We start from the raw sequence: 26,728 nt of genomic DNA, 5'->3' as shown, positions 1-26,728 counted from the left end.
TATCCTATCCTATCCTATCCTATCCTATCCTATCCTATCCTATTCTTTTCTTTCCTAATTTCATTCTATCCTATCCTGTCCTGTCCTGTCCTATCCTGTTCTTTTCTTTCCTAATTTCATCCTATCCTATCCTATCCTATCCTATCCTATCCTATTCGAGTTATGTGGGCTGAATTGTAACACCTCTGAAGATGAACAGGTGTAGGAAGGTCATTTTCTTGAAGTTCACTCAACTCACTGAGATACATTTCTAAGTCAACATAGCTATGGTGGGCAATCCACTTTGAATCCTTCTTTGATGCTGTCGTTGACTCCAGTTATTGAGCCGGCTGCGGATATGTTCTTGTTCTTTTCTTGACTAGCCCCGAAATTGGATTTTCCCATCTGCTGTTGCAGCTTAATCTGTCAATCATATTGGTGGGATGGGAGAGAGAGAGAGAGTGAGAGAGAGAAAGAAGGAAGAAAATAGATTGTCCTTTTCCCTGCCACGTGGATTCTTGTGGATTCCTTGAGTAGAACGTGACCTCTAGAAGCGAAGAGACCATCTCATTTTTCACAAGCTTTTTCTGCAAGAGTTGGAGCGAGAAACGTTGCCCCAGATTGGTACCTTGGCTTGCCAAGGATTTCCTTGTCATTAGCCTTGTCCTACATTAGCAAATATGTCAGCTTCGTCTTGGTCTTTACCAGTCATTTGATCAAGGGAGAAGTTAAGAGAGTGACAGTAAGATGTATTAGCCTCAAGAATCACACAGATACCAAAGCAGTTAGAATTTATCACAGAGGCTACAGTTGGCCAGGACACCCATAAATCCAACTGTTCACAGAATCCTAGGACTGTCAAGATGTCGAAGATTCATTCGTTTGGAGGACATCTTGATCAGCTTCTTATTTCTGGACAGGACCTCTAACCTTTCTAGAAGAACGACAAAAATTTCTTTCAGCTGCCATCCCCGTACACCAAAAACCCGTTCCTTTAATGTTTAGGAACCCACAAATATATAATTCCATTTTTTTCTCTTTTCAAAATGCTTTTTTGGGTGAGTTTATCATTTAGTCCTCTGTTGTGTTTTAACAACTACTGACCCTGGCCTAATAAGATTTATGTACATATACTTACATGAACATACCAGTGGTGAGTTTCAATTTTTTTTTACTACCGGTTCGGTTGGTGTGGCTTGGTGGGCGTGGCAAGGGAAAGATACTGTAAAATCTCCATTCCCTCCCCACTCCAGGGAAAGGTTACTGCAAAATCCCCATTTCCTCCTGATCAGCTGGGACTTGGGAGGCAGAGAATAGATGGGGGCAGGGCCAGTCAGAATTTTTACTACCGGTTCTCCGAACTACTAAAAATTTCCACTACCAGTTCTCCAGAATTGGTCAGTACCTGCTTAAACCCTGATAAATAGATGATAGATAAATAGATAGATAGATAGATAGATAGATAGATAGATAGATAGATAGATAGATAGATAGATATACTGTAGATGGATGGATGGATGGATGGATGGATGGATAGGTAGCTAGCTAGGTAGGTAGGTAGGTAGGTAGGTAGATAGATAGATAGATAGATAGATAGATAGATAGATAGATAGATAGATAGATAGATAGATAGATAGATGCAGTCAGTACCTTAGTATTTAGAAGTGAACATTTTAGTTTTTAATCCACAAAGTAGTTTAAAATCCTGTCAATGTGGTTTTTTGAGTCTCTTGTATTTTATTAGCTACATCAAAAGGGTCACGGTATATTATTTGACGTGTCTATAGATTTACAATACATTATAATAATTACACAAAATGCTGGGTTTTTTTAAAAAAAAATTAAATTTATTTTAAATACAAATAATGCAAATAATACGAACGTACACATATACATCTAAGTACAAAAAAAAGAAAAGAAAAAAAATACAAATAATACAGTGCACCCCAACCCCCGGAGACCATTTCTCTCCCCACCTTATATTTCTTCTTCTATAACAGCTAAAAGATATACAATATATTCTAATTGTGCCCTTATCCCTTCCAAAACAACAAAGTGTGCCCTTATCCCCTCCCAAAAAACGTTTTTCATAAAAACGTGATGCGCAGATGGTTTGGGAGACCTGCAGAGTGCTCCTGGGGGCTGGGGAGGGCAAAAACGCCTTTCCGAAAAACTTCCCCATTTTTTGGCCTCCCAAACCCCATAGGTGTCACACTTTTGCCCTCCCCAGTCCCCAGGAGCACTCCGTAGGCCTCCCAAACCCTCTGCAGGCCCCCTTTTTTGCAAAAAGCGGGATTTGCATTTTGAAACATTAAAAAATAGTGATTCTAGGAAAGCGAGGAAAAGGCTTCCTTGATCGCTTCACTTTCTCACAGGAAAAAAATCCAGGAGCAAGGGGCAGCTTAAAAAGTGCAGAAAAAAGAGAATAAAACTTGAATAAAAAAAAAAACACCCTCGACTATCTGATCTCCACATGTAGACAAATTAAATATACATAAAAACCAGTATTAAAATATTCAACGTCCCTCGACTGGCTGGGTACAGCTTCCTTTAATCCTGCACTGAACTGGGGAACGACAATGGGAGCCTTATCAATCTCTGGAGAAATAAGAAAGAAGCATCGACCTGCTCAGGAAACCTCTGAAGTGTTGCTCAGGTTTGAACCGTCTTTTGGAAAAGAAAATGAACAAGGCAAACCAGGGAGAGTTAGGCCAGCAGTTGTTGTGGTCCGCCAGCAGCCTGCAGAGCTGGCAACGGAGTCAGACAGCGATGAGGCTGAGGAAGAGCATGGGCCAGTCCCGGAGGCTGGGGAAGGCCCGGATGAGGGCTCTGCGTTGGAGGCAGGGGTGGGGCCAGGGCCATCGGGGAGTGAGGTGTGGGCTCCAGAGCCTCCAGAGGCTGACAGTAGTGAGGCAGAGGAACAAGAGGAGCCTGTTCCTAATGCACGGATGAGAAGAGCTGCCAGAAGGCAAGAGCAGCTCAAGCAAAGAGGACGACTCGGGAGTAGGGCCAAGAGATGATGGACCCCTCCCATAAGGCTTAAAACAGACAAGCACTGGCGTTTGAGCTTTGCCGGAAAACAGTGTTGTAGCTGCATCTTCTGCTGAGTCTTCTGCTTCGCCAGGACCCTCCTCGCTCTGAAAAAACCTTAAAATTTGTAGAGATTCTCAGTCATCCAGGTCACGGTTGCCCCAAAGGGGCTTTTTCTGGAGGCAACTGGACTTTCTTGTTTTTTTTTCTTTTGAAGACATTTCATTTCTCATCCAAGAAGCTTCTTCAGCTCTGACAGGATGGTGGGGGAATGGAAGGATTTATGTTCCTTGCAGACGGCTGATCATTTGCCTCCTGCATCCCCTCGGGAGCAAAAATGGGCCTAGTAGGCCTCCCTGCATCCCCCTAGGAGCAAGAATGGGCCGTGGGTGGGCGCCACACCCCATTTTGGGCCTAGTAGGCCTCCCTGCACTTACCTGGGAGCCAAAACCTGGTGTATGGGGACTTCTGGAAGGGGCGGGGCAGGGCGGGGCCAGCCAGCAACTTAACAACCGGTTCGGACGAAGTGGTGCAAACCGGTTGAATCCCACCACTGGTTCCAGCCCCCAAAGGAATAGCGGGGTTCCCCTCATCTAGAATTCTTGACAACGTTCAGTTCCGTCGACGCAGGATTTGCTTCGACCCCTTCGAAATATCGAACCCGATTAGTTCTCAAACTCATGTTATGTATCGCAGATCAAATAGAAACTCCTCTCCTCTGCTCTCCTCCTCCCTCCCTCACCAAACGAGAGAAGAGAGAAGAAAGAAAAGCCCAAATAGATTGCTTTTAAGGAGGAAAAGGCTTCTCTGATATTGATTTTACAAAGCCCTATTTAACAGAAGATAATGAGATGAGACCATGAATAATCTGTCGAGATGAGACCTCTTTGTCATTTTAACCTTCCTGTCTTTTGGCAGCCAGGAATGAGACATCTGAATAATGCAAACACTATTGATTTTAGGATAATGTTTTTGAAAAGCAAAGGAGGAAAATGTAATAGACTACATAGCAAAACGAATTATCTCCCCCTGCCTTTTGCGGTTCCGTGCGAGAGGAATTCACCTTCTGGAGAAATAGGTACCTCCCCGGTCCTGTTTATTTAATTTCGTCATGCAATATTGCACAGGGTGGGAGGTGGGTTTTGGGGGGAAAACCCAACCGTTTAATAACATTACCACTCAGTTCGTTTCAATTAATGCATCAAAATTCCAGCAGACGAGACTATCTGTAGCTCAGGGTTGAACCGTGCAGAGTTCTCGGGGCTGTCTGAGTGTTATTATTTGTTTGCAGACATTTGAGTAATGAACTGTCTGCAAAGCAACAATCAAGCTCGGAGCACCCGAGAACTCCACACCTAAATCCATTATCGTGATATTGCTGGTTTTCGATGCTTCTTTTAGCGTTAGCAGGCCAAGAGGATACCAAAGCATCCTGGCTACTATTTGTTGTGTCTCGTCCGATCTCACCACAGCCGGGGTCTTCTTATCTGCTTCCGAACACGGAGGAATGTCCTAGTATGCCTCCCGGCCCCAGCCCTGGCTCCATGCCCAGACAGGCTGAAGAGGAGGAAATACCTCCAACCCCCAGCTCTGGCTCCATGCCCAGGCAAACGGAGCAACTAGACCCCTCCCCCTCCTCCACAGCATGTGAGCCTGAGGGAGGTCAATTGCCAACAGCTGCCGACTGGAGTGACCCTCACGTCAGAAGATAGGCGGAGGCAACAGAAGGAAGGGAGGGGCAGGCCTGGATAAGTGCTGAGTCATGGAGCAACACCCCATGGCCTATATAAAGGACCTGCTTTCTGGCATTCTCTGAGTCAGGCAAAGTCTAAACATATCTTGCTGAAGTCACTTTCTGGTCTCCTGCCTGCCCTGAGGACTTTGCTAGGACTTTGGCAGAGCTGCAGAGGCAAGCCTGATTCGGATTTCCCTGACCCGGCCATCAGCGGAGGAGCGGGACATGACACTATTGTGAGTATAAGACTCCTTGCGGGGTCCTTGGTGCTAGTGTTTTCCTTGCAGATGTTTCATTACCAAACTAGGTAATCAACCAAACTAGCACTAAACTGGCATTAGATAACGGCCAACGGAATTGAAAAGACGTGATCTCTTGTGGCAGTGCAAGGATTCTAAATTGATGACACATTTGACTCTGCCCTCCAGCTCTGCCTGCTATTCTCCCTACATCATATAGAGGTCTTAACGTTGAGGTGATGAGAACAAATGCTGGGCAAGAATAAAAAGTTGGTTTTAATTGTATATATCTTGTGTTTTATCTTTGGCTGTACACCGCCCTGAGTCCTTTGGGAGAAGGGCGGTATAAAAATTTAATAAATAAATAAATAAATAAATAAAAAATAAGAATGACAAATCAAAGCTTATCCTATCCTCCCTTTCTCCCCATCTTTTGAAGGTAGAATTTTCTTTATATATGCACTGACTATAGATTAATGATTAATTTGTATTCTGGAGGTGGGATTTTTGCTCTGGCCCAGTTAACTTCCCCTGTAATTTTCGAATAACAAAATAACAAGAGTTGGAAGGGACCTTGGAGGTCTTCTAGTCCAACCCTTTGCTCAAGCAGGCAATCCTATACCATGTTAGACTAATGGCTGTCCAGTTTCTTCTTGATGACCTCCAGTGATGGAGCACCTACAACTTCTGGAGGCAAGTTGTTCCACTGATTAATAGCTCTCACTGTCAGGAAATGTCTCCTTAGTTCTAGGTTGCTTCTCTCCTTGATTAGTTTCCATCCTTAGCTTCTTGTCTTGCCTTCAGGTGCTTTGGAGAATAAGTTGACCCGCCTCTTCTTCTGGAGGAATGCCAAATTCCCCACGCAAAAGATTGGGTCGCCAATCTAACCAAGGTTGGTATTCATTTACCTTCATTATTGGTTTGAAAATATGAGCGAGCTCCCTCACTCGCTTTGCTTGCAGGCGCCACCTCCGTGCATGGCGCAGGGCCTTCCGCGCATGCATAGAGTGTCAAAAACCCACAGCAACCGCTACCAGTTTTTTTTTTATTTGCATTTATATCCCGCCCTTCTCCGAAGACTCAGGGTGGCTTACATTGTGTAAGCAATAGTCTCATCCGTTTGTATATTATATACAAAGTCAATTTTTTATTGCCCCCAACAATCTGGGTCCTCATTTTATCTACCTTATAAAGGATGGAAGGCTGAGTCAACCTTGGGCCTGGTGGGACTTGAACCTGCAGTAATTGTAAGCAGCTGTGTTAATAACAGACTGTCTTAGCAGTCTGAGCCACCAGAGGCCCTGTTTGCCCAAACAGGATAGGACCAGCTGAATACCACCACCGAATCTAACTCATCCTAACCCACAATCAACCTACAGTGTAGGATTATCCTCTTATAAATGTATTTGCGAAGGAAGTCTATTAGACTCTTCTAAAAGGACTTCAAAATGCTTGGAAAAGGCCCTCCGAGTGCCACGATACACATCAAGATCAAGATCAAATAGCAGGGAGGGGGAAAAAACACCCCACAGAGATTTTACGGCTTCTTGGAATTGAACATTATACCTTTGCTCTCTTGCCCCTTTTGTTTTGTTGTCGCCGTAACAAAAGATGGCGTTCGTTTGATCGCGCCACAAAGGCGGTATATTTTGCAGAATGCATCGGGGGGGGGGAGGAATATAAAGGGGGGAGCTGTCTCCCTCCGCACTTTCAACAGAGGAATTAAAATTTGATGCCAGACTGTTCCTGTGACAGAAAGCAACCACAACAAAAGAGGTTTGCACAATAAGGCAGCAGCTTATGAGAAGAAATTACCGGCTCTTTTGTAAAGGCCTGACCCAGTTGGGCAATTTGGCAGGAGAGAGTCTCTTTGTACTAATTCACCGGGAAGAGCCTGCGGAGCTGTAAAGCGAAGTGTTTTGAAGGTCTTTTGCAGCTGATCACGGGGGGGGGGGCATGAAAAGCCGTCTCCGCCCCTCCCTCAATTCTCAGGAACCATCAGGAGTCCCCCCCCCTCTCCTCCAACGCCTCTTCAGATGTTCTGCAGCAAAGATCAAGGGTTCAAGTGGGCTGCCGGGTTTGGGCGAGCTGCCAGGGTTTTCGGGAATTGATTTGTTGGAAGGGGTTGGGGTTGGGCAAGCAATTTTGAAACACGTTCGGCTGGATCGAATTGATCCGATCTGATTCAGGGGCGTCCCAGTTTGTCTTGCGATTCCAAATTAACGTTTTGGGGCAGCTTTTCCTGCCCAACGCCAACGGTCACGCCAACACATGGTTCGCAATAAATAAAAGTCTGAAATGGTATAGGGCCATGATGGCGAACCTATGGCATGCGTGACAGAGGTGGCACACAAAAGCCCTCTCTTTGGGCACATGCACCGTCGTCAGCTGCTCTTCTGTGCATACTGGCAACCTGGTCTTTGGGTTTCCGGCACATGCGAAGACCAGCCGGCCAGCACGCATGCACACGCCAGAAACCCGAAGACCAGGGGGCTGGCTGATGTGCATGCGCATGGTCTTCAAGTTTCCAGGGCTCCACGTGCGCATGCACATCAGAGGTGGGTTTCAGCAAGTTCTGACCAGTTCTGGAGAACCCATAGCGGAAATTTTGAGTAGTTCAGGGAACCGGTAGTAAAGATTCTGACTGGCCCCGCTCCCATCTATTCTCTGCCTCCCAACTCCCAGCTGATCAGGAGGGAATGGGGATTTTGCAGTATCCTTCCCCTGGACTGGGGTGGGAATGGAGATTTTACAATGTCCTTCCCCTGTCATGCCCACACCTACAGAACTGGTAGTAAAAAGGAAGGAAGGGCAATAGCAATAGCACTTAGACTTAACCACTATGCACTGTGGATGGATGGATGGATGGATGGATGGATGGAAGGAAGGAAGGAAGGAAGGAAGGAAGGAAGGAAGGAAGGAAGGAAGGAAGGAAGAGCAATAGCACTTAGACTTATATACCACTTCACTGGGCTTTACAGCCATCTCTAAGTGGTTTACGGAGTCAGCATATTGCCCTCAGTAATCTGAATCCTCATTTTACAGACCTCGGAAGGATAGAAGGCTGAGTCAACCTTGAGGCAGTGAGGTTCAAACTGCCAAACTGCTGGCAGCCGGCAGTCGGCAGAAGTAGCCTGAAGTATTCCATTCTAACAACTGCGCCACCAGAGCTCTTAACTTAATTTCCTCCTCCTTTGTTATCGTGGTTCATCATAGAGTCAGACAGATGTTTAGACTGGATTTGGCATTTTTATCCTCCTGTCGAGTCCTCCCTAAGGACCTGTGATAGGCAGATGTTGTTTGATGGGGTTAAAGTATCAATAAAGGCATTGTACATCATAAAGGCAGGACGTAAGCTATTCCTAGTAAAACTGTCTGTTGCAATTGACTGGTGGTGGTTTTTGTCAATGCCGACAGTGTTCCAGTTGGTTGGGGATTGCAGCCAAGGCATCTTATGACTATTGGTACTATCTTTGCTTTCTCTTGCCACACGTGTTCCACTTCTATCTGCAGGTCTTCGCATGTGTGATTTCTCCAGTTCTCTCTCTTCTCTTCTGCTGTCTTCCGGCATTCCACCACTTAAAGAGTGTTGCCATGGTGCAGTTTTGTTCAAGCGGATATATTCCCACAGGGGTGAAATGCACCCGGTTTGGACCAGATCACGTGATCCGGTAGTGATGGGGGAGGGTAGTTCAGAGAAACGGTAGCAAAAATCCCTGCCCACCCCCCATTGCCCATGCCTTGCTGTTCCTCTTCTCTGTCCCTGAAGCTCTTGGTGGTGATATAGCTGCAAACGGCCTTAAATGACTGTCCCGGCGCTTCAAAGGGCTGCACTACAGCTGATCAGTGCTGTAGGCGGCTAGTAGACCAGTGCCTCTATTTTTAAAGAAGGTAGACTGGTGCCTGCCAAAAAAAGGCAATTAGTAGACCGGTGCCTCTATTTTTAAAGAAGGTAGACCAGTGCGCTCCCAAAAAAAGGCAATTAGTAGACTGGTGCCTCTATTTTTAAAGAAGGTAGACCAGTGCGCTCCCAAAAAAAGGCAATTAGTAGACCGGTGCCTCTATTTTTAAAGAAGGTAGACCAGTGCGCTCCCAAAAAAAGGCAATTAGTAGACTGGTGCCTCTATTTTTAAAGAAGGTAGACCAGTGCGCTCCCAAAAAAAGGCAATTAGTAGACCGGTGCCTCTATTTTTAAAGAAGGTAGACCGGTGCGCTCCCAAAAAAAGGCAATTAGTAGACCGGTGCCTCTATTTTTAAAGAAGGTAGACCGGTGCGCTCCCAAAAAAAGGCAATTAGTAGACCGGTGCCTCTATTTTTAAAGAAGGTAGACCCCAAGTTTTGTATACTTCATTATTTTTATTATTTATTATTATTGGCCATGCCCATTCAGTCACCTGACCACCAAGCCACGCCCACTGGGTCACCTGACCACCAAGCCACACCCACCAATTAAGCCACGCCCACAGAACCAGTAGGGAAGATTTTTAGATTTCACGCCTGTATTCCTATGGTGCCCAGAGAGAGAAATTTCTGCCTCTACCTAGGATTGAACTCACAGCCTCCTGATTGTGAGGTGAGAACTCCACCTCTAGACCAGACAGAAAGAGAGTACCTGTGGCTTTTGAATGGTCACTAAATGAACTGTTGTATTCACAACGGTATTCACAACCCCCAGTCTTTTTGGAAAGATAGATATATCACCTTCCGGCAGATCAAAAGCTTGTTTCCTCTGGTGATAATTAGTGTGTCTCTGTGGGTGGTTTGTTTCCTAACTCTACCCAGCAGGAGTTCTGTTGTTCTACATAAACAAATGAAGGGGAAGTGCTGTGTGACCACACAGGTCTCTGCCACGGCTGATTAGGAGAGGCATCAAAATCAGTATTAATCGTGAATTAAAAAAAAAAAGAAGAAGAAGAAGAAGAATTTGACCAGCCGTTAGCCAGCCAAAGTTCTCCCCCCGGGGACTTTGCAGATGAAAATTGGATTGTAACATGGGAGTTGGCCAAGCGTTTGTAACACTGAAACGCTTTTCAGAGTTCAATAATCCACCGCCTGCTCTACAGATTTGTTACAGGTAGTCCTTGACTTATGACCACAAGGGAGCCCAACATTTCTAAGCGAGACATTTGTGAAGTGAGAATTGGGAATAATTAGGTACCTTATGGTATGATGGGCGACCAATAAGTGTTATAGATACCGGGAGATGATAGATTATCTGTCAATCTATCAATGAGAGTAAGTGAAAATAGATAGATAGAGATGATAGATAGATAGATAGATAGATAGATAGATAGATAGATAGATAGATAGATAGATAGATGATATAGAGATGCTAGATAGATGATAGACATAGATGGATGATATATATATATATAATAGATGATAGAAATAGAGATGATAAGATATAGGTAGATGATATAGAAATGATATATGAGAGATGCTATACAGCTGATAGATATGATAGATATGATATGATATAGAGTTGATAGATATGATAGAGATATACGATATAGATAGATAGATAAGATAGATAGATAGATAGATAGATAGATAGATAGATAGATAGATAGATAGATAGATAGATAGATAGATAGATGGTAGATAGATATAGATGGATGATAGAGAGATGATAGAGCTATATAATAGATGATAGAAATAGAAGGGCCTCTGTGGCTCAGACTGGTAAGACAGTCTGTTATTAACACAGCTGCTTGCAATTACTGCAGGTTCTAGTCCCACCAGGTTCAAGGTTGTCTCAGCCTTCCATCCTTTATAAGGTAGGTAAAATGAGGACCCAGATTGTTGGGGGGGCAATAAGTTGACTTTGTATATAAGATACAAATGGATGAAGACTATTGCTTGACATAGTGTAAGCCGCCCTGAGTCTTCGGAGAAGGGCGGGATATAAATGCAAATTAAAAAAAAAAAATAGAGATGATAGAGATAGAAATGATAGATATCATAGAGATAGATGATAGAGATGGTAGAGATAGATAGATGACCAGAACCAGAAAGCTCCTTATCTCTAGGATCAGGCAAAGAAAGAGAATACTTGTGGCTTTCTACAGAAAGCAAGAACTTAGCTTGGCAAAGGGAAGTTTTGTGTGCCAGTCGGAAGTGTTGTTACACCCGGCATCAAAGTTTCTGCTGTGGATTTGTTATTTCAAGTCCAAGCGCTTTTGCCCGTTTTCCTGGCTCTTCTCAGTCAAAGACTTGGCATCCCAGTGGCAGCCGAAGACGTCTTGATAGGAAATGGCTGCACGTTAGCTAGGATACTGAGCCCCCTGTCATAAGCAGCAAACCTCGAGTTACAGCCCACGGCAATTTCCCTTCTAATGGAAAGTAATTTTCACCAATTTCCTTTTCCCCGCAAATAGGCGTTGGGCACGAACATCATACTTCTACCCCTGAAAATAGCAGCTGCATATGGAAATAGGTTGTTCTTTTTTTTTTTTTTTACTGTTTTGAGATATAGAAATGATCCAGGTGGGAGGTTTTTCCACTTGTGTTTTTTTATTGATTTCCATGGATCCAACAGATTTAAAGGTGAGCTGCGTCAAAACAGGGTAACTGATTTTATTTCCATCCAGCCATATATAAGTCCTTCGGGAGAAGGGCGGTATACAAATTAAAATATTATTATTATTATTATTATTATAAAAAAGGTTCCCTTTGCACATATGTGCTAGTTGTTCCCAACTCTAGGGGGCGGTGCTCATCTCCGTTTCAAAGCCGAAGAGCCAGCGCTGTCCGAAGATGTCTCCGTGTTCATGTGGCCGGAATGACTAAACGCCAAAGGTGCACAGAACGCTGTTCCCTTCCATCCAAAGATGGTCCCTATTTTTCTACTAGCATTTTTTACGTGCTTTCGAACTGCTAGGTTGGCAGAAGCCAGGAGAAGTAACGGGAGCTCGCCCCGTTACGCGGTACTCGGGATTGGAACCGCTGAATTGCCGACCTTTCGATCAACAAGCTCAGCGTCTTAGCCACTAAGCCAGCGCGTCCCTCCAGCCATGTATAAATGCTTGTAAAAAAAGAAAAAGAAAAAGAAGGAATTAATGGATGGATGGTGGATGCATGTATGAGAAAAATCCTTTACAACAATTGTAGCTGGTTTCATTTCCAACCAGCAATGTATAAATGCTTGGGGTGGCGGGGGAAAGAAAATAATTAACAGATGGATGGATGGATGGATGGATGGATGGTGTATATGTGAGAGAAATCCTTTACAACTTAAGCAGAAACGAGCATTTATTCAATTTTTACACCACCTATGCCGCCGAGCATCACACTTGCCCTTGGTAATATAGCTGTAACAACATTTAATTTTTCACCCAACAAAGACTTGTCACAAACCGTAGGAAAAGGACATTTTTTAAAAAAATAAACGGTAAAGCGAGGACGTCCTTATCTTTCATCCCCTCTACGCTGGTTGAAAGTCAAGTGAACTCTGATCGACAAGCTCAGCGTCTTAGCCACTGAGCCACCGCGTCCCTTGGCCTGTGTGTGCTCAGAAAGAACTCTTGAATGTAGATCACTTGGGCATTGAGACTGGATTTCCCTGTTCGCAGAAATGTTGACCTCCTTTACAAAGATCCTCCATTTGAGCCACCAGACTTTTCGCTGCTGTGATATAACGGAACTGGGAAGCTTATTTTTTTTGCCAACTCCGAACAGCTTTCTTCAACCTGGTGCCCCTGAAGCATTTTGGACCAGAACTTCCAGTCCTAAAGGTCCTCAGTAGAATTGAACTCTTAAGAAATCTGGAGATTACCCCGAGTTTAGGAAAAGCCATCTCCAGGTGGTATGATATCCAAGAATTTGTGCGTGAATGAAACTGGTAGACTTTGGTCAACGGTTAAAGACCATTGCAAGGAGAATGGCCTCCGTTAGTCACAATTTATGTGAAGGGGCCGGTGATGAAACCTCTCCAGAGATGAACATTTTGCAAAGAACATAATCAGATTTACAGATTTCTCTCACCGTGACAACGGTCTTCTTCAGGAGACATCCATTAACGGATGTTTTAACGATTCAAATTGAAATGATTATTTCTTGGCTCTCTGGGGTTTACCCTGGACAAGGCTGCGTTAAGGGGAGCTACTTCCAGAACCAGCAGATGCCTGGATGTGTGTTATGTTCAGACACGTTGTGTGCCCCCAGCTTGCTCTGCGTTGTTAATACGAAGTCCCAGTGAAGTTTCATTGGGTGTGAATCAACGAACAGGCAAGACAAGGGAATTCTACTTCATCGAGACTGGAATAACAAAGAATGTTCTTTCTGCGCCAACTCAGAAAGCTCAAACTGCCCAAGGAGCTGCTAATCCAGTTCTACAGAGGAATTATTGAGTCTGTCATCTGCACCTCTCTAACTGTCTGGTTTGGTTCTGCAACCCAACAAGACAGACACAGACTTCAGAGGATAATTAGAACTGCAGAAAAAACAATGGCTACCCACCTGCCTTCCATTGAGGACCTGTATACTGCACGAGTCAAAAAGAGGACTGTGAAAATATCTACAGACCCCTCACATCCTGGACATAAACTGTTTCAACTCCTACCTTCAAAACAACGCTATAGAGCACTGCACACCAGAACAACTAGACACAAGAACAGTTTCTTCCCAAGCACCATCACTCTGCTAAACAAATAATTCCCTCAACACTGTCAAACTATTTACTAAATCTGCACTACTATTAATTTTCTCATCGTTCCCATCATCCATCTCCTCCCACTTATGACTGCATGACTGTAACTTTGTTGCTTGTATCTGTTGTGGTCCGCCAGCAGCCTGCGGAGCTGGCAACGGAGTCAGACAGCGATGAGGCTGAGGAAGAGCACGGGCCAGTCCTAGAGGCTGGGGAAAGCCCAGATGAGGGCTCTGCATCACAGGCAGAGGTGGGGCCAGGGCCATCAGGGAGTGAGGTGCAGACTCCAGAGCCTCCAGAGGCTGACAGTAATGAGGCAGAGGAACAGGAGGAGCCTGTTCCTAATGCATGCATGAGAAGAGCTGCCAGAAGGCAAGAGCAGCTAAAGCAAAGAGGACGATTCAGGAGCAGGGCCAAGAGATGATTGGCCCCTCCCATAAGGCTTAAAAGACCAGCAACGGCATTTGGGCTTTGCCGGAAAACAACGTTGATAGCTTCGTCTTGTTGCATTTGTTTCATATTGGTGTCTTCTGAACTTTTGCCAAGGAAGGCCTTTGGCAGTTTGTCTAATTGGACCAAGTGATAGGACTGAGGAATTGTGTTGGGAGGAATTTGCTTTAATTTAGTTAGACTATGCTGAGAATGAAGTAATTCTCAGCTGTTTTAATAAGTTTGTTTGTTTTTAGACTGACTGAGTTTCCTACTACCTACTTGTGTCTGGGTCAAAACAGTATCTTTATGATTTATATTGATATTGTTTCCTGATTGCTTATTTGTTCCTTATGACTATCATTAAGTGTTGTACCTTATGATTCTTGATGAAGGTATCTTTTCTTTTATGTACACTGACAGCATATGCACCAAAGTCACATTCCTTGTGTGTCCAATCACATTTGGCCAATAAAACATTCCATTCCAATTCTTATTTACTTCTCTTGGAAGATTTGAGGATTTGACAAACCAGAGTGTGCGATCGATGCTTCAAATGGATGTTGTGGTGGTTTAGCCATTCAGTTAGAGGGAGGGATTTGGGGTGATGATCATCAAAACTGTTGCTGAAGCACAAATCCCAGCAGCTCCAGCCAACATGGACAACGGTGAGGGTGTCAGGAATCAAAACAGAAAACCATGGGACAGGGGTCTCCAAGCATGGCAAATTTATGAAGTGTGGACTTCCAACTCCCAGAATTCCTGGAATTCTGGGTTTTGAAGTCCACACTTCATAAAATTGCTAAGGTTGGAGGCCTTTGCTCTAGGAAACTACAGGTCCTCCATCTGTCCTAGATCAGGGGTCTCCAACCTTGGCAACTTTAAGACTTCTGGACTTCAATTCTGGCTGAGGAACTCTGGGAGTTGAAGTCCACAAGTCTTAAAGTTGTCAAGGTTGGAGACCCCTGTCCTAGATGGTCTAACCTGACACAGTGTCAGTGAATCAGGATTTTATGCTACTACTACCCTTCGGGGGGCCCATAATTATTCACAGTTTTCAAAGGGGAGTTTTGAAGGAGAGTTCAAAGGGGAGTTAGAAAGTCCCCACCCACCCTTTTTTTTTCAATGAACAAACCGGCCAACCAACGGCTGCCATTTTAATCGCAGAATGCAATTGGCATAATTCTCTGTCTCTCTTCCAGGAAACCACCCCCTCACCCACCCACCCACCGATTCAGTTATTCCAGCCCATTCTCAACCCACTAAATCTGAATTAAGGGAAAGGTAAACCGACGATGTCCTCTTGAACGACCAAATTATCCAGCCCTTCCTTCCTGATCCTGCCCGCAGGTATATTTACGGAAGAGTGGAGAACACTGTAATCTCGGGGAGGCCAAAAGGCACCAAATTGGTATGTGGCCTCGTTTGATAAACCCTAGCTGTGATGGAAGCCTGTAACTCGGCAAAAACGTGCGGAGAAAATGTGAATTTAATTTGATCTATTATGTAAGGGCGTAATGATACCCTCCATCTGCTGTGAAATATAAGAGATTTCTTTCTTTCTTTCTTTTTTTTTTGCGGTTCGCATAATATCATAGACTTGTTTCCAGCCTTATTGGTTCGCTAGAGACAGAGTATCTTGCTTGCTTATCCACACGTGCCTTTGCACGCGCACACACACAACTGCTTGTTCTCTAAGAAGAGGACCTCCCGCATATTTTCTTGTCTGGTTTACAAATTCTAGAGGGGTGTCACTAGGGGTGGGCTGCTAGGGGGTTTGCTAGAGAACCTCTAGCTAAGATTCCGTGCAGTTTGGAGAACCCCCAAATCCCACTCTTGGCTGGCCCTGCCCACCCCACCCCACCCTTCCCCTCCCAGGAGTCCCCATGTTTTGGATGCAGGTAAGTGCAGGGCGGATGTGGAGGCTCAGAGAGGGTGAAAAAGGGGCCTATCAGAAGTTCGGAAAGGCCGGAAACAGCCCGTATCCGGCCTCCAGAGGCCCTCCGGAGCCTGGGGAGGCCGTTTTTGTCCTCCCGGAGGCTCAAGGAACGCCTCCAGAGCCTGGGAAGGGCAACCACACACCCCCATGGTGCAGGAGGCTGACTAGGCCACACCCACCATGGCCACACCCATCCAGCAACCGGGCAGAGAACCCCTTGCTAAAATTTTTGAAGCCCAGCCCTGGGTGTCACTCTGTCAACAATGCAAGTCGAGAACTTTCCATGACGAGGAGAAAATATTCAGAACTTGCCATTTATTATTCTTAAGTGAGGCGTTTCCTTAGTAAATAACAGGATGAGTTGAGGGAAATCAGACCTATGTTGTTGTTGTTATTTTTTAAAAAAAATAAATCATGGAAACAGAGAGAAAAATGCTATTTCAGAACCTAAAGCTAATTTGGTTTTATCAACGCCATAAACTCTTTCTCGACGTTTTGAGGGTTACTCAGCTCGCTCAGACTGTAGTATCTGTGGACGATCTTTTCCGCGGTGACCCCTACAAGCCGCACCCCATGGGTGTCCTCTCCTAGCTGGCATCCAATGGCCGACGAAATGACCATGTCGAGATCCTTGTACTTTCCTCCAGCGTTTTTGTGAAGGTGTCCAGAAAATACTGTTTTAATACCTGTTGGAAATCAAACCAAACCATTATTTGGGCTCGATAGCAATGGCAATAGCACTTACGACTTATATACCGCTTCACAGTGATTTTACAGCCCTCTCTAAGCAGTTTACAGAGTCAGCCTATTACCCCCAACAATCTGGCTCCTCATTTTACGAACCTCAGAAGGATGGAAGGCTGAGTTAACCTTGAGCCTGGTGAGATTCGAACTGCCAAACTGCAGTCAGCCGGCAGTCAGCATAAGTACTGCACTCTAACCACTGCGCCACCACAGCTCTTTGCATTGTTATTGTTCAGACACAACGTGGAGACATTCCTTATGAGCCTTGAGGAACTCCCTAAAATCTTCCAAAGGCCTCCATCTAATATTCTGAACATAACCAACGTGGGTTCAGGAAGGCTGGAAAGCTCTAGAATGTTGTCCCAATTTTTTTTAAAAAAATTACATTTGATTAGGATTGCCTTGAAAATTGAAATTTCCACAATCCATTGAAATTTCCACAATCCCTTTAACACACCCGCCACCAGCACAACGTACCTCATGGCCGTCCAAAAATATTGCAATGCAATAAAAAAATTATGAAATCCCAGAATTCTGGAGTTGGGAAGGTCACGAAACATCGAGCCCAGTGATGGCTAACATTTTTGTCGTTGGGTGCCGAAAGCCTGTGCCCGCACCCATAATGCGGTATTTCTGGAACCTTGACAAATGCAATGTTTGCACGACCGCCCTGCCCCTGCAACCCTCCCCAACACTCTCCCACCCCCCATGCATGCACACGTGACCCCCCCCGTGCCCCTGGGACCAAAAACGGGCCACGGGGGGCACTGCACCCCCCGCCCCCCATGCGTGTATGTGTGACCCCCCCCCAAGCATGCACATGCATCTCCCGCATGCGCCCCACGCCCTGCACATGCAAGGCAGAGACCTGAAAATCAGCTGGCCTGCGGGAGATGCACGCACATGGAGGGTGGAGCTGAGCTGGGCAATGGCTCACGTGCCTGGAGAGAGAGCTCTGCGTGCCATCTGTAGCACGCATGTCATAGGTTTGCCATCACGGATCGAGTCTGACTTTTTGCAATGTTCATTAAACCATCCTTGAGTGACGACTATATGTTTTATTTTGGCTTAGCCTGTGTACTATTGCGGTTGAAGCTGAAGTTGTTGTTGACAGGTAAGATGTAGCAGACAATTGTGTGTACTATGCTTAGATCTGACCTCAGGCGGCACAGTTCCAGATTGTCCAAGCCCAGAATTTCGAGCCTGGTGGCATAAGGGATTCTATTGTGAGCAGAGGAGTGGAGGACACTTCCTTGAAATACCTCTGGACCCACTCAATTGTGTTAATGTCCGATATACAGTATGGATTCCAAGCTTAGGACATAAATTACATTTAATCCGATTTCAATGCAACTGCAGTGAAATACTGTTAAGGTAAGTATTCTTGATGTGGGTGAAGGAGGAGAGTGCAAAAGTTGGCTTGAAACTCAACATTAAGAAAACTAAGATCATGGCATTCGACCCTCTCAATTCCTGGCAAATAGACGGGAAAGAAATGGAGGTAGTGACAGATTTTATTTTCCTGGGCTTCAAGATCACCGCAGATGGGGACTGCAGCCAAGAAATTAAAAGACGTTTCCTCCTGGGGAGGAAAGCTATGGCAAATTTAGACAGCATTCTAAAAAGCAGAGACATCACCCTGCCAACCAAAGCATGTATAGTCAAGGTGATGGTTTTCACAGTTGCAATGGATGGCTGTGAAAGTTGGACCATAAGGAAGGCTGAGCGCCAAAGAATTGAGGCCTTTGAACTCTGGTGCTGGAGAAGACTCCTGCGAGTCCCTTGGACTGCAAGGCGATCCAACCGGTCAGTCCTAGAGGAGATCAACCCTGACTGCTCTTTAGAAGGCCAGATCCTGAAGAGGAAACTCAAATCCTTTGGCCACCTAATGAGAAGGAAGGACTCCCTGGAGAAGAGCCTCATGCTGGGAACGATGGAGGGCAAAAGAAGAAGGGGACGGCAGAGAACGAGGTGGCTAGATGGAGTCACTGAAACAGTTGGCGTGAGCTTAAATAGACTCCAGAGGATGGTAAAGGACAGGAAGGCCTGGAGAAATGTTATCCATGGGGTCGCAATGGGTCGGACATGACTTTGCGACTAACAACAGCAACAACAAGTATTCTCTGGGGAACATCAGAATTCCCTCCCCATAAATACATCAAAAGGAAGAACTTCTGGAAAGGTTTGGAGACAAGACTTAAGGCTTTGGGATACACATGGCCTGAAGTTAGCTTCTTCTGAATTATGCAGCGGCCAGAGATTCTCCTTCCCAAAGCCAGAAGGATTGTCCTCCTTTGATCATTATTTTTCCTCTTCCTTTCGAGTTACAGTTTAAGGCAGAGAATCAAAATGAGAGGAAAGTTCCTTTTGGGATGGGATTTTTTTTTTTGTCTTAGCAGCAAGAATGAATGACATGACACTATATCCTTTGGGAGGGGTTTGCAACGATGCGACCTGTCACCTGTTTTTCTTCTCCAGCTTTCTGCTGGATTTTTCAGATTTGTCTCTTCAAGGAAGGTGCCGTGAGTAATTGAAAAGCAGCCCACATACACAACAAACACAGGCAAAAAAGAAAAAGAAAAAAAAAAGACCATCCACAAAAATTGACAGCCACTTGGTTTCTCAGCTCCCTGCCATTCACCTAACTCGCTTTTCAGATCTCCCTGAGGTTCCTTTGCCGAACACAGCTCCACCAAGTTAATCTGTCCCGGGTAGTCATTGTATCTTATAATTCAATGTCATAAACGTCAGAAAACTGGTTTTTCTGACTTCGGGGCTGGGTTTTCAAGCTGAGTCGGCTTTTTATTGGGTTGGTTTTAATCAAAACATCCTTGGCAGAACTTCCAGAGTCCTTTTTAACATTCTGGTCTGACCCACCTCAAAAAGAAACTTTTAATGAAGAAAACCCAGCAGGGAATAAGCGACACGCAGCTTATCCGGAACAGCCAGGAAGTTGCATTTTCCTCATCTGATTAGCAACAAATCAGTTCTGCGTTAGGATGTGTAAAATGTCTTCTGCTTGAGGCGTCTTGGAGCCATCCTTCACCGTCCCTTGTGAATGAGGTAGCCGATTCTTAAGGTTGGATTTTGGACTCCGTTTTGGTGCCTGTGTGTAGCGATTGAGTTACGCTTCTTTGCGATGTGCTAGGAGTCCCATCACCAATGGTTGCATTAGGGTTGGATGTACCTCAACTGTTAGGACCAGTCAATATTCCTGACAGAGAGAAGAAGTTGGAATCCTAAAGGCATCCCAAGGAGGAAAGAGCAGTTAGACATCTAGACTGTATCATATTAAGTCATGATGGGTTTTGTTCAGTCATTCAGTTGCTTTCAAGCCTTCCTGATCAGGGTTGTCCTTTGGTAACAGAAGATCAATAGAAGGGAATATCTCTAGCTCTGGGTTGAATGGTATGCGGTCCTTGGTGCCCTCTCAGCTTGGTGGTTTTCTTGCAGATGTTTCATGACCCAAACTAGGTAACATCAATGCTAGAAGGGAGTGGAATTTATGTTTGAGGGGCGAGGACGAAGAGGAAGAGAAGAAGGAGGAGGAAGATTGTAGGTCCTTGGTGCCCTCTGAGCTTGGTGGTTTTCTTGCAGATGTTTTATTACCAAGCTAGGGAATATTATCAATGGTCAAATGGAATGAAGTGTGAGGAGGAGGAGGAGAATGGGAGGAAGAAGAGGAGGAGGAAGAAGAGGAGGAGGAGGAGAATGGGAGGCCTTTATTGCTCTCTGAGCTTGGTGGTTTTCTTGCAGATGTTTCATTATCCAAAATAGATAATATCAATGCTAGAAGGGAATGGAGTGTGTGTTTGTGGGGCGAGGAGGAGGAAGAGAGGAGGAGGAGGAGGAGTGGGGTCCATGGTGCTTTCTAAACTTAGTGGTTTTCTTGCAGATGTTTCATTACCAAACTAGGTACCCTCATCAATGCTACAAACATCTGCAAGAAAACCACCAAGCTCAGAGAGCACCAAGGACCCCACCAAGGACCTCAAAGAGTTGTCGTCTTTGAATCATGAGGACCAGCTGGGGAGACTGTTGAAAGCCAACAAAAACTTTAATCCGAGCCCCGAACAGTAAGATCAGATCTAAGACTTTGACCAAGAACCTTTTGATATGACCTTCAAGCTTGCAAGAGTAAGGGAGGTACTGAATGTAGTCAACAACGCTTCTTACAGAAGTACAAGCTGGTAAGAGGAAACTCCCATTGTCTCTTGGCTTCTGAGCTGAATTACCATATTTTTCGGAGTATAAGACGCACCGGAGTATAAGACACACCTTACTTTTTGGGGAGGAAAATAGGAAAAAAAAATTCTGCCTACCAGGTATTCATCTGCCTAGCGTCCTTAGCTGGTCAGCTTCAGTACATTAGTTCGCTGATAAGCAGCTTCTAAAGCACAGCTGATCTTTGGAGGGAGCTCCAATGACTAAAGTGCGGAAGTGGTAAGAGAAGGCAGCAGCTCTTCCGGGTAGCCATTTTGGGCACTGCGGGTCACGTTTTCAGCCTCCAAAACAGTGATGAAATCCAAATTTTTTTACTACCGGTTCTGTGGGCGTGGCAAGGGAAGGAAACTGCAAAATCTCCATTCCTACCCCACTCTGGGACCAGGCAGAGGTGGTATTTGCCGGTTCTCCGAACTGCTCAAAATTTCCGCTACCGGTTCTCCAGAACCTGTCAGAACCGGCTGGATTTCACCCCTGCTCCAAACGCATCGCGTTTTCAGACGGCGATTGGCGGCAATGTGTTTTGGTGATCCCTGCAGCCTTGAAGGGCTCTCAAACGGAGCATTTGGAGGCTGAAAATGTGACGTGCAGAGCCCAAAAATACAACCCATTGTCGGCGGCGATCTCTGCAGCCAGGAAGAGGAAGCGTGGAGGTCAAAAGGTGGGGGCCGGTGGGTGGGCGGGGCTACATTCGGAGTATAAGACCCACCCAAATTTTCAGCCTCTTTTAGGAGAGAAAAAAGTGTGTTCTTATACTCCAGAAAATATGGTAGATGCAAGGCGATGGGTTCTTGGGAGGCTTCCATAGAACATTCTCCATTTACCTAACGGAGGGATTGTTGCATTTGGGAGTTCTTCTGAATCAACCTCTTAAATGTTACCCTGGATGGATTTCTTGGATTCTGAACCGGTACGTATTTTAATGTTGTCTTTTTCCTTCTTTTTTTTTTCGAGGATGCCTTCTTTACCGTTCTGCTTTAATAGCGGATTGGTTTATAAGCTTCATCTTCTTTTCCAGAATTTATGTTAGCCACTTTCTCATGCATTCCAGAGTGGATCTTATCGGGCACGTTTGGCAGATTAACTACACAATGGTCCGTTATGGAAATGTTTGCAATAGCAAATGCTCTCTTGTTTGTTGGGTAGATGTAAATCCAGTGGTGGGATTCAAATTTTTTTACTACCGGTTCTGTGGGCGTGGCTGGGGAAGGATACTACAAAATCCCCGTTTCCTCCCGATCAGCTGGGACTCGGGAGGCAGAGAATAGAGGCGGGCGGGGCCAGTCAGAATTTTTACTACCGCTTCTCCGAACTACTCAGTATTTCCGCTACCGGTTCTCCAGAACTGGTCAGAACCTGCTGAAACCCACCTCTGTGTAAATCCAACCAATGGCGAAAGAATAAACTGGGAATAGAGCAGCGGTTCTCAACCTGTGGGTCGGGACCCCGTTGGGGGTCGAATGACGATTTGCCAGAGGTCACCTAAGACCATCGGAAATATGGGAAGTATACTTGCGAGTCGAAGAATCGCGCTCCAATGGTTGACTTCATAAACCAGCTGCAGGCTCTTCAAATCACTAGCCGAATTCGGCTTCAGGCGCGATGAATTAAAAAAGAGAGAAATCTTTGCTCTGATGTCTCCCTCTCAAGCCAGCTGCAATCACTCCCAATCGCTAGCCTAATCTGGCTTCAGGCGCGATAAACTTAATAGGGGAGGAGTGTCCGCTTTAATGCCTCCGTCCTCAAGGCAATCGCAAGCAGTTCAGATCGCTAGCCAATACGGCTTCAGGCACGATAAATTCAAAACGAAATTACGGTTGGGGTCGCCACATCATGGGGAATTGTATTAAAGGGGTCGCCACATCGTGGGGAATTGTATTAAAGGGGTCGCAGCACTATAAAGGTTGAGAACCACTGGAATAGAGCGACTGCTAAGTTGGGGTCAGGCCAACTGAACCCATGGGTGTTTTGGGTCCTACATATTAAAAGTCACGTTCCTGCTATTGTTGACACAGTCGCTTGGTTTATATAAAGTGGGATTGGGGAAAAAAAATCAGCTGTCTAACCTTCTAATCTTTTATTCCTCTAAATCAATCATTCTGTCAGGCCTTCCCCGGAGGGGTGTGTGTGTGGAGAAGTGGGATCGTCTTTAGTCATGGGATCGAAAGTCAGGTGCTTGGGAACTGTTATATTAAGACAGCCGCAATCACACAATCGTCATTCGCAACCGACTTCTGACAAGCAATGTCAATGGATTCGCTTAGAGACTACGTGTTTCGTTTAACTGGAGTTGACTATAACCTTGTTGCTTTTATCTTTACGATTTATACTGTTTTATTTAGTATCCTATGATTATCACTAAGTGTTGTATCTTATGATTCTTGATGAATGTACTTTTTATGTACACTGAGAGCTTATGCACCAAAGACAAATTCCTTATGTATCCAACCACACTTGGTCAATAAAGAATTAAATTGAATTCTACTCTACTCTACCCATTCCCTTCTCTATTCTATTCTATTCTATTCTATTCTATTCTATTCTATTCTATTCTATTCTATTCTATTCTATTCTATTCTATTCTATTCTACCCTACACTCTAACTTCTATTCTATTCTATTCTATTCTATTCTAATCTCCCTACCCTACCCTACCCTACCCTACCATAAACTCTAACTTCTCTTCTCTTCTCTTCTCTTCTCTTCTCTTCTCTTCTTTTCTCCCCTATCCTTCTCTACCCTACCCTAAACTCTATTCTATTCTATTCTATTCTATTCTATTCTATTCTATTCTATTCTATTCTATTCTATTCTATTCTATTCTACTCCAATCTACTCTACTCTACTCTGGGAAAATTATCTTTTCAACAAGATTCTTTGCTCATCTTTTTGGTTCCTCCTTAACCACCATGGTATCTTTTGGTAGCACTCAATCATGGCTTAGCGGTGAAATTAAAAAGTGGCAGATTTTTCAATTGACAAATATTTATGATAAGGATGCAATTTTATTTTTAATTAGCCCAACTGTTAGGGACACTTGAAAGTGAGAAATGAAGCTCTGCATTTTCACACCAGATGTAGCTTCCGAAACTCCAGTTTAGCTCTGTGGCGTCAAATGAATGGGCCATTGAAGAAATCCAATTAAGCAACAGACAGACAAATAAACATTTTTGTTTCATGGGGAACTTCAAACGGAGTAAATACAAACAGGTTGTTGTTTTGTTTTTGTTTTTATGGGGGGGGGGAGAAATTGACAGTACTTCAATGAAACAGAAGGCTGCTATAAGAACAAGTAATTATGAATGAAAGAATTCACAATGACGGGCTTCAGATAGGATGAACCATAGTTTACGTAGGAATGGTTTAGTGTATAAATCAATCCTGGCCAGTGACTGATACATTGATAAACATTCCTAATAGGTGCATTCTCCCGCCCCCACATACCATTTCATGCAAAAAAAATCTATAAAGGGTTTCTAGTCAGGTATACATTCCTAGACTTTGTGGTTTTCAAGATCAGGGGGGAAATGGTATTAGAAAAAAGTAAGCTGTTTTTGTATTTTTAGAGTAAGAGATAATTTTGTAACTGTATTTGTATTTGTTGCAAAGGAAATTGGAACTTCCTTCCTTCCTTCCTTCCTTCCTTCCTTCCTTCCCTTTCCTTCCACAATGGTTAGAATGCTGTATTGCAGACTAATTCTGCCCACAGTCTGGAGTTCAATCCTGACTGGCTCAAAGTTGATTCAGCCTTCCATCCTTCTGAGGTGGGTAAAATGAGGACCCAGATTGTTGGGGAGCAAGAGGCTGACTCTGTAAACCGCTTAGAGAGGGCTGTAAAGCACTGTGAAGTGGTATATAAGTCTAAGTGCTACTGATGATTAGCTGCGGTGTTGCAGCTAATTCTGCCGACTGCCAGCAGTTCGATCCTAACCAGTTCAAGATTGACTCATAGCCTGCCATCCTTCCGAGGTGGGTAAAATGAAGACCCAGATTGTTGGGGGCAAGAGGCTGATTCTGTAAACCACTTAAAGAGGGCGGTAAAGCACTGTGAAGCGGTACAGAAGTCTAAATGTTACTGCTATTACTAAGTTAACAACTCGCACTGATTCACTTAGGAACTGTGTGTCAGACCTGGTTCATTGGGGGGGGTGTTACTTGGAACCTTGACATTGTGGCTAGAAAGGCCATAAAATGGGCCAAAGCTCACTGAACAAACCGTCTCACTGACTTAGCAAACGGAAATTTTGGGCCGGATTGCGGTTGTAAGTCGAGGACTAACTACAAATAAATGTAGAAAACCGTATTCCCACGGACGAAACAATACCTGCTCGGCAGAATTTTTCCATGAGCTCGTGTCGAACGGCCTTCTCCAAATTGAAGTAGTTGTGGTCCTCTTCGGGTTCGTTTACGAAGAAAGGGATGTGCTGGAAGACGACAGCATGGCGGCACTGCTTTTTCTCCGCCACGGCCAGCTGCTGCTCCAGCCACACGTCCTGCGCCGCCTTTACTTCTGAGCACTGAGAAGCGTCGAAGTACAGCTGGGAATTCAGCGCGAGAAAGAAGACGCCGCCCACCCAAAAGCTGAAGTAATCGTCGCCCCACTGCTGCCGATAACCGCTGATAGTTTCCGGCGTGGGCGTGTTCCCCAAATCATGATTGCCGCTGACGAAAACCAGAGGGATGTCGCTTCTAAGGTCCTTCAGGACATTTCTTAGATCCCGGATTTGAGCCTCTCGCCATTCCGTCCCTGCAAAACAAGAAGAGCGAAGTGTTAAGGAGATATTAAGTTGCAGGAGGTCGGGAAATGCTCGACCAGGCAGAGAGAGGAATTACCGTATTTTTTGGAGTGTAAGACGCTTTAACTCCCAGCTTTGCTGGTTGAGGAATTCTAGGAGTTGAAGTCCACAAGTCTTAAAGTTGCCACAGTTGGAGACTCCTAATTTAAGCAAAGATCACTCAGAGTTCTTTTTTTTTTTTTTTCAAATTGTGGCAACTTTAAGCATCCTGGCTAGGAATTCTGGGAGTTGAAGTTCACACATCTTAAAGTTGGCCAAGGTTGAAAAATACTGACTTAGTGTAAGAGCTATCTAAGGATGGAGCCAACGATCTCGTCCCTCTCTTCATTGGATATTTTCAAGCAGAAGCTCGCGATCCTTTTTTAAAAAAAATTTATTTGCATTTATATCCCGCCCTCCTTCGAAGACTCAGGGCGGCTTACACTATGTCAAGCAATAGCCTTCATCCATTTGTATATTATATACAAAGTCAACTTTTATTGCCCCCAACAATCTGGGTCCTCATTTTACCTACCTTATAAAGGATGGAAGGCTGAGTCAACCTTGGGCCTGGTGGGACTAGAACCTGCAGTAATTGCAAGCAGCTGCTGTTAATAACAGACTGCATTAGTCTGTTGAGCCACAGGCTCTTTCACGAAGAGTTGATTTCCATGGCTTAAATACCTCTCCCAACTCTATAATTCCGCGACTGATTGATTTTTATTTTTATTTTTTTGCAAGAATGTCCACTGACTTGGTCAGCCTCCATCTTTCAACACCTGCCATTCCGGTTTTTATAAAGCCCGGATTGGATTGCAAAAGCCAGAGTTTAAAAAAATGCAATTATCTGAAAAACTGTACAATTCCACAAACAGTAATTTTAAAAAAAAAGAGTGACACCGAGAGTGAACCATAAGTGTCTACTACTTAATGGCCTTCAAGCAGAACGCCAATACTTCTGGCTGTAAAATGCGTTTGATCGGCTGAC

The 26,728-nt window shown here is 44.7% G+C and overlaps 1 protein-coding gene across 1 annotated transcript in view; it reads right to left on the bottom strand.

Annotated features, from left to right (window-relative positions):
• Positions 1–16,296: 16,296 nt before the first annotated feature.
• CPPED1 (calcineurin like phosphoesterase domain containing 1) overlaps positions 16,297–26,728 on the bottom strand; it is a 31,182-nt gene continuing 20,750 nt past the window's right edge. Inside the window, exons 3-4 of the mRNA XM_058157866.1 lie at positions 25,290–25,712; positions 16,297–16,684 (exon numbers count right to left, since the gene is read on the bottom strand). Of these exons, the coding sequence (XP_058013849.1) occupies positions 16,452–16,684; positions 25,290–25,712 (656 nt within the window). The 3' untranslated portion in view covers positions 16,297–16,451. The remainder of the gene's footprint in view (positions 16,685–25,289; positions 25,713–26,728) is intronic.

Source organism: Ahaetulla prasina, chromosome 14 (genome assembly GCF_028640845.1).
Source record: "Ahaetulla prasina isolate Xishuangbanna chromosome 14, ASM2864084v1, whole genome shotgun sequence".
Classification (NCBI taxonomy): Eukaryota; Metazoa; Chordata; class Lepidosauria; order Squamata; family Colubridae; genus Ahaetulla; species Ahaetulla prasina.
The sequence above is the reverse complement of the archived record's forward strand: the minus strand, read 5'-3'. Positions and strand labels throughout refer to the sequence as shown.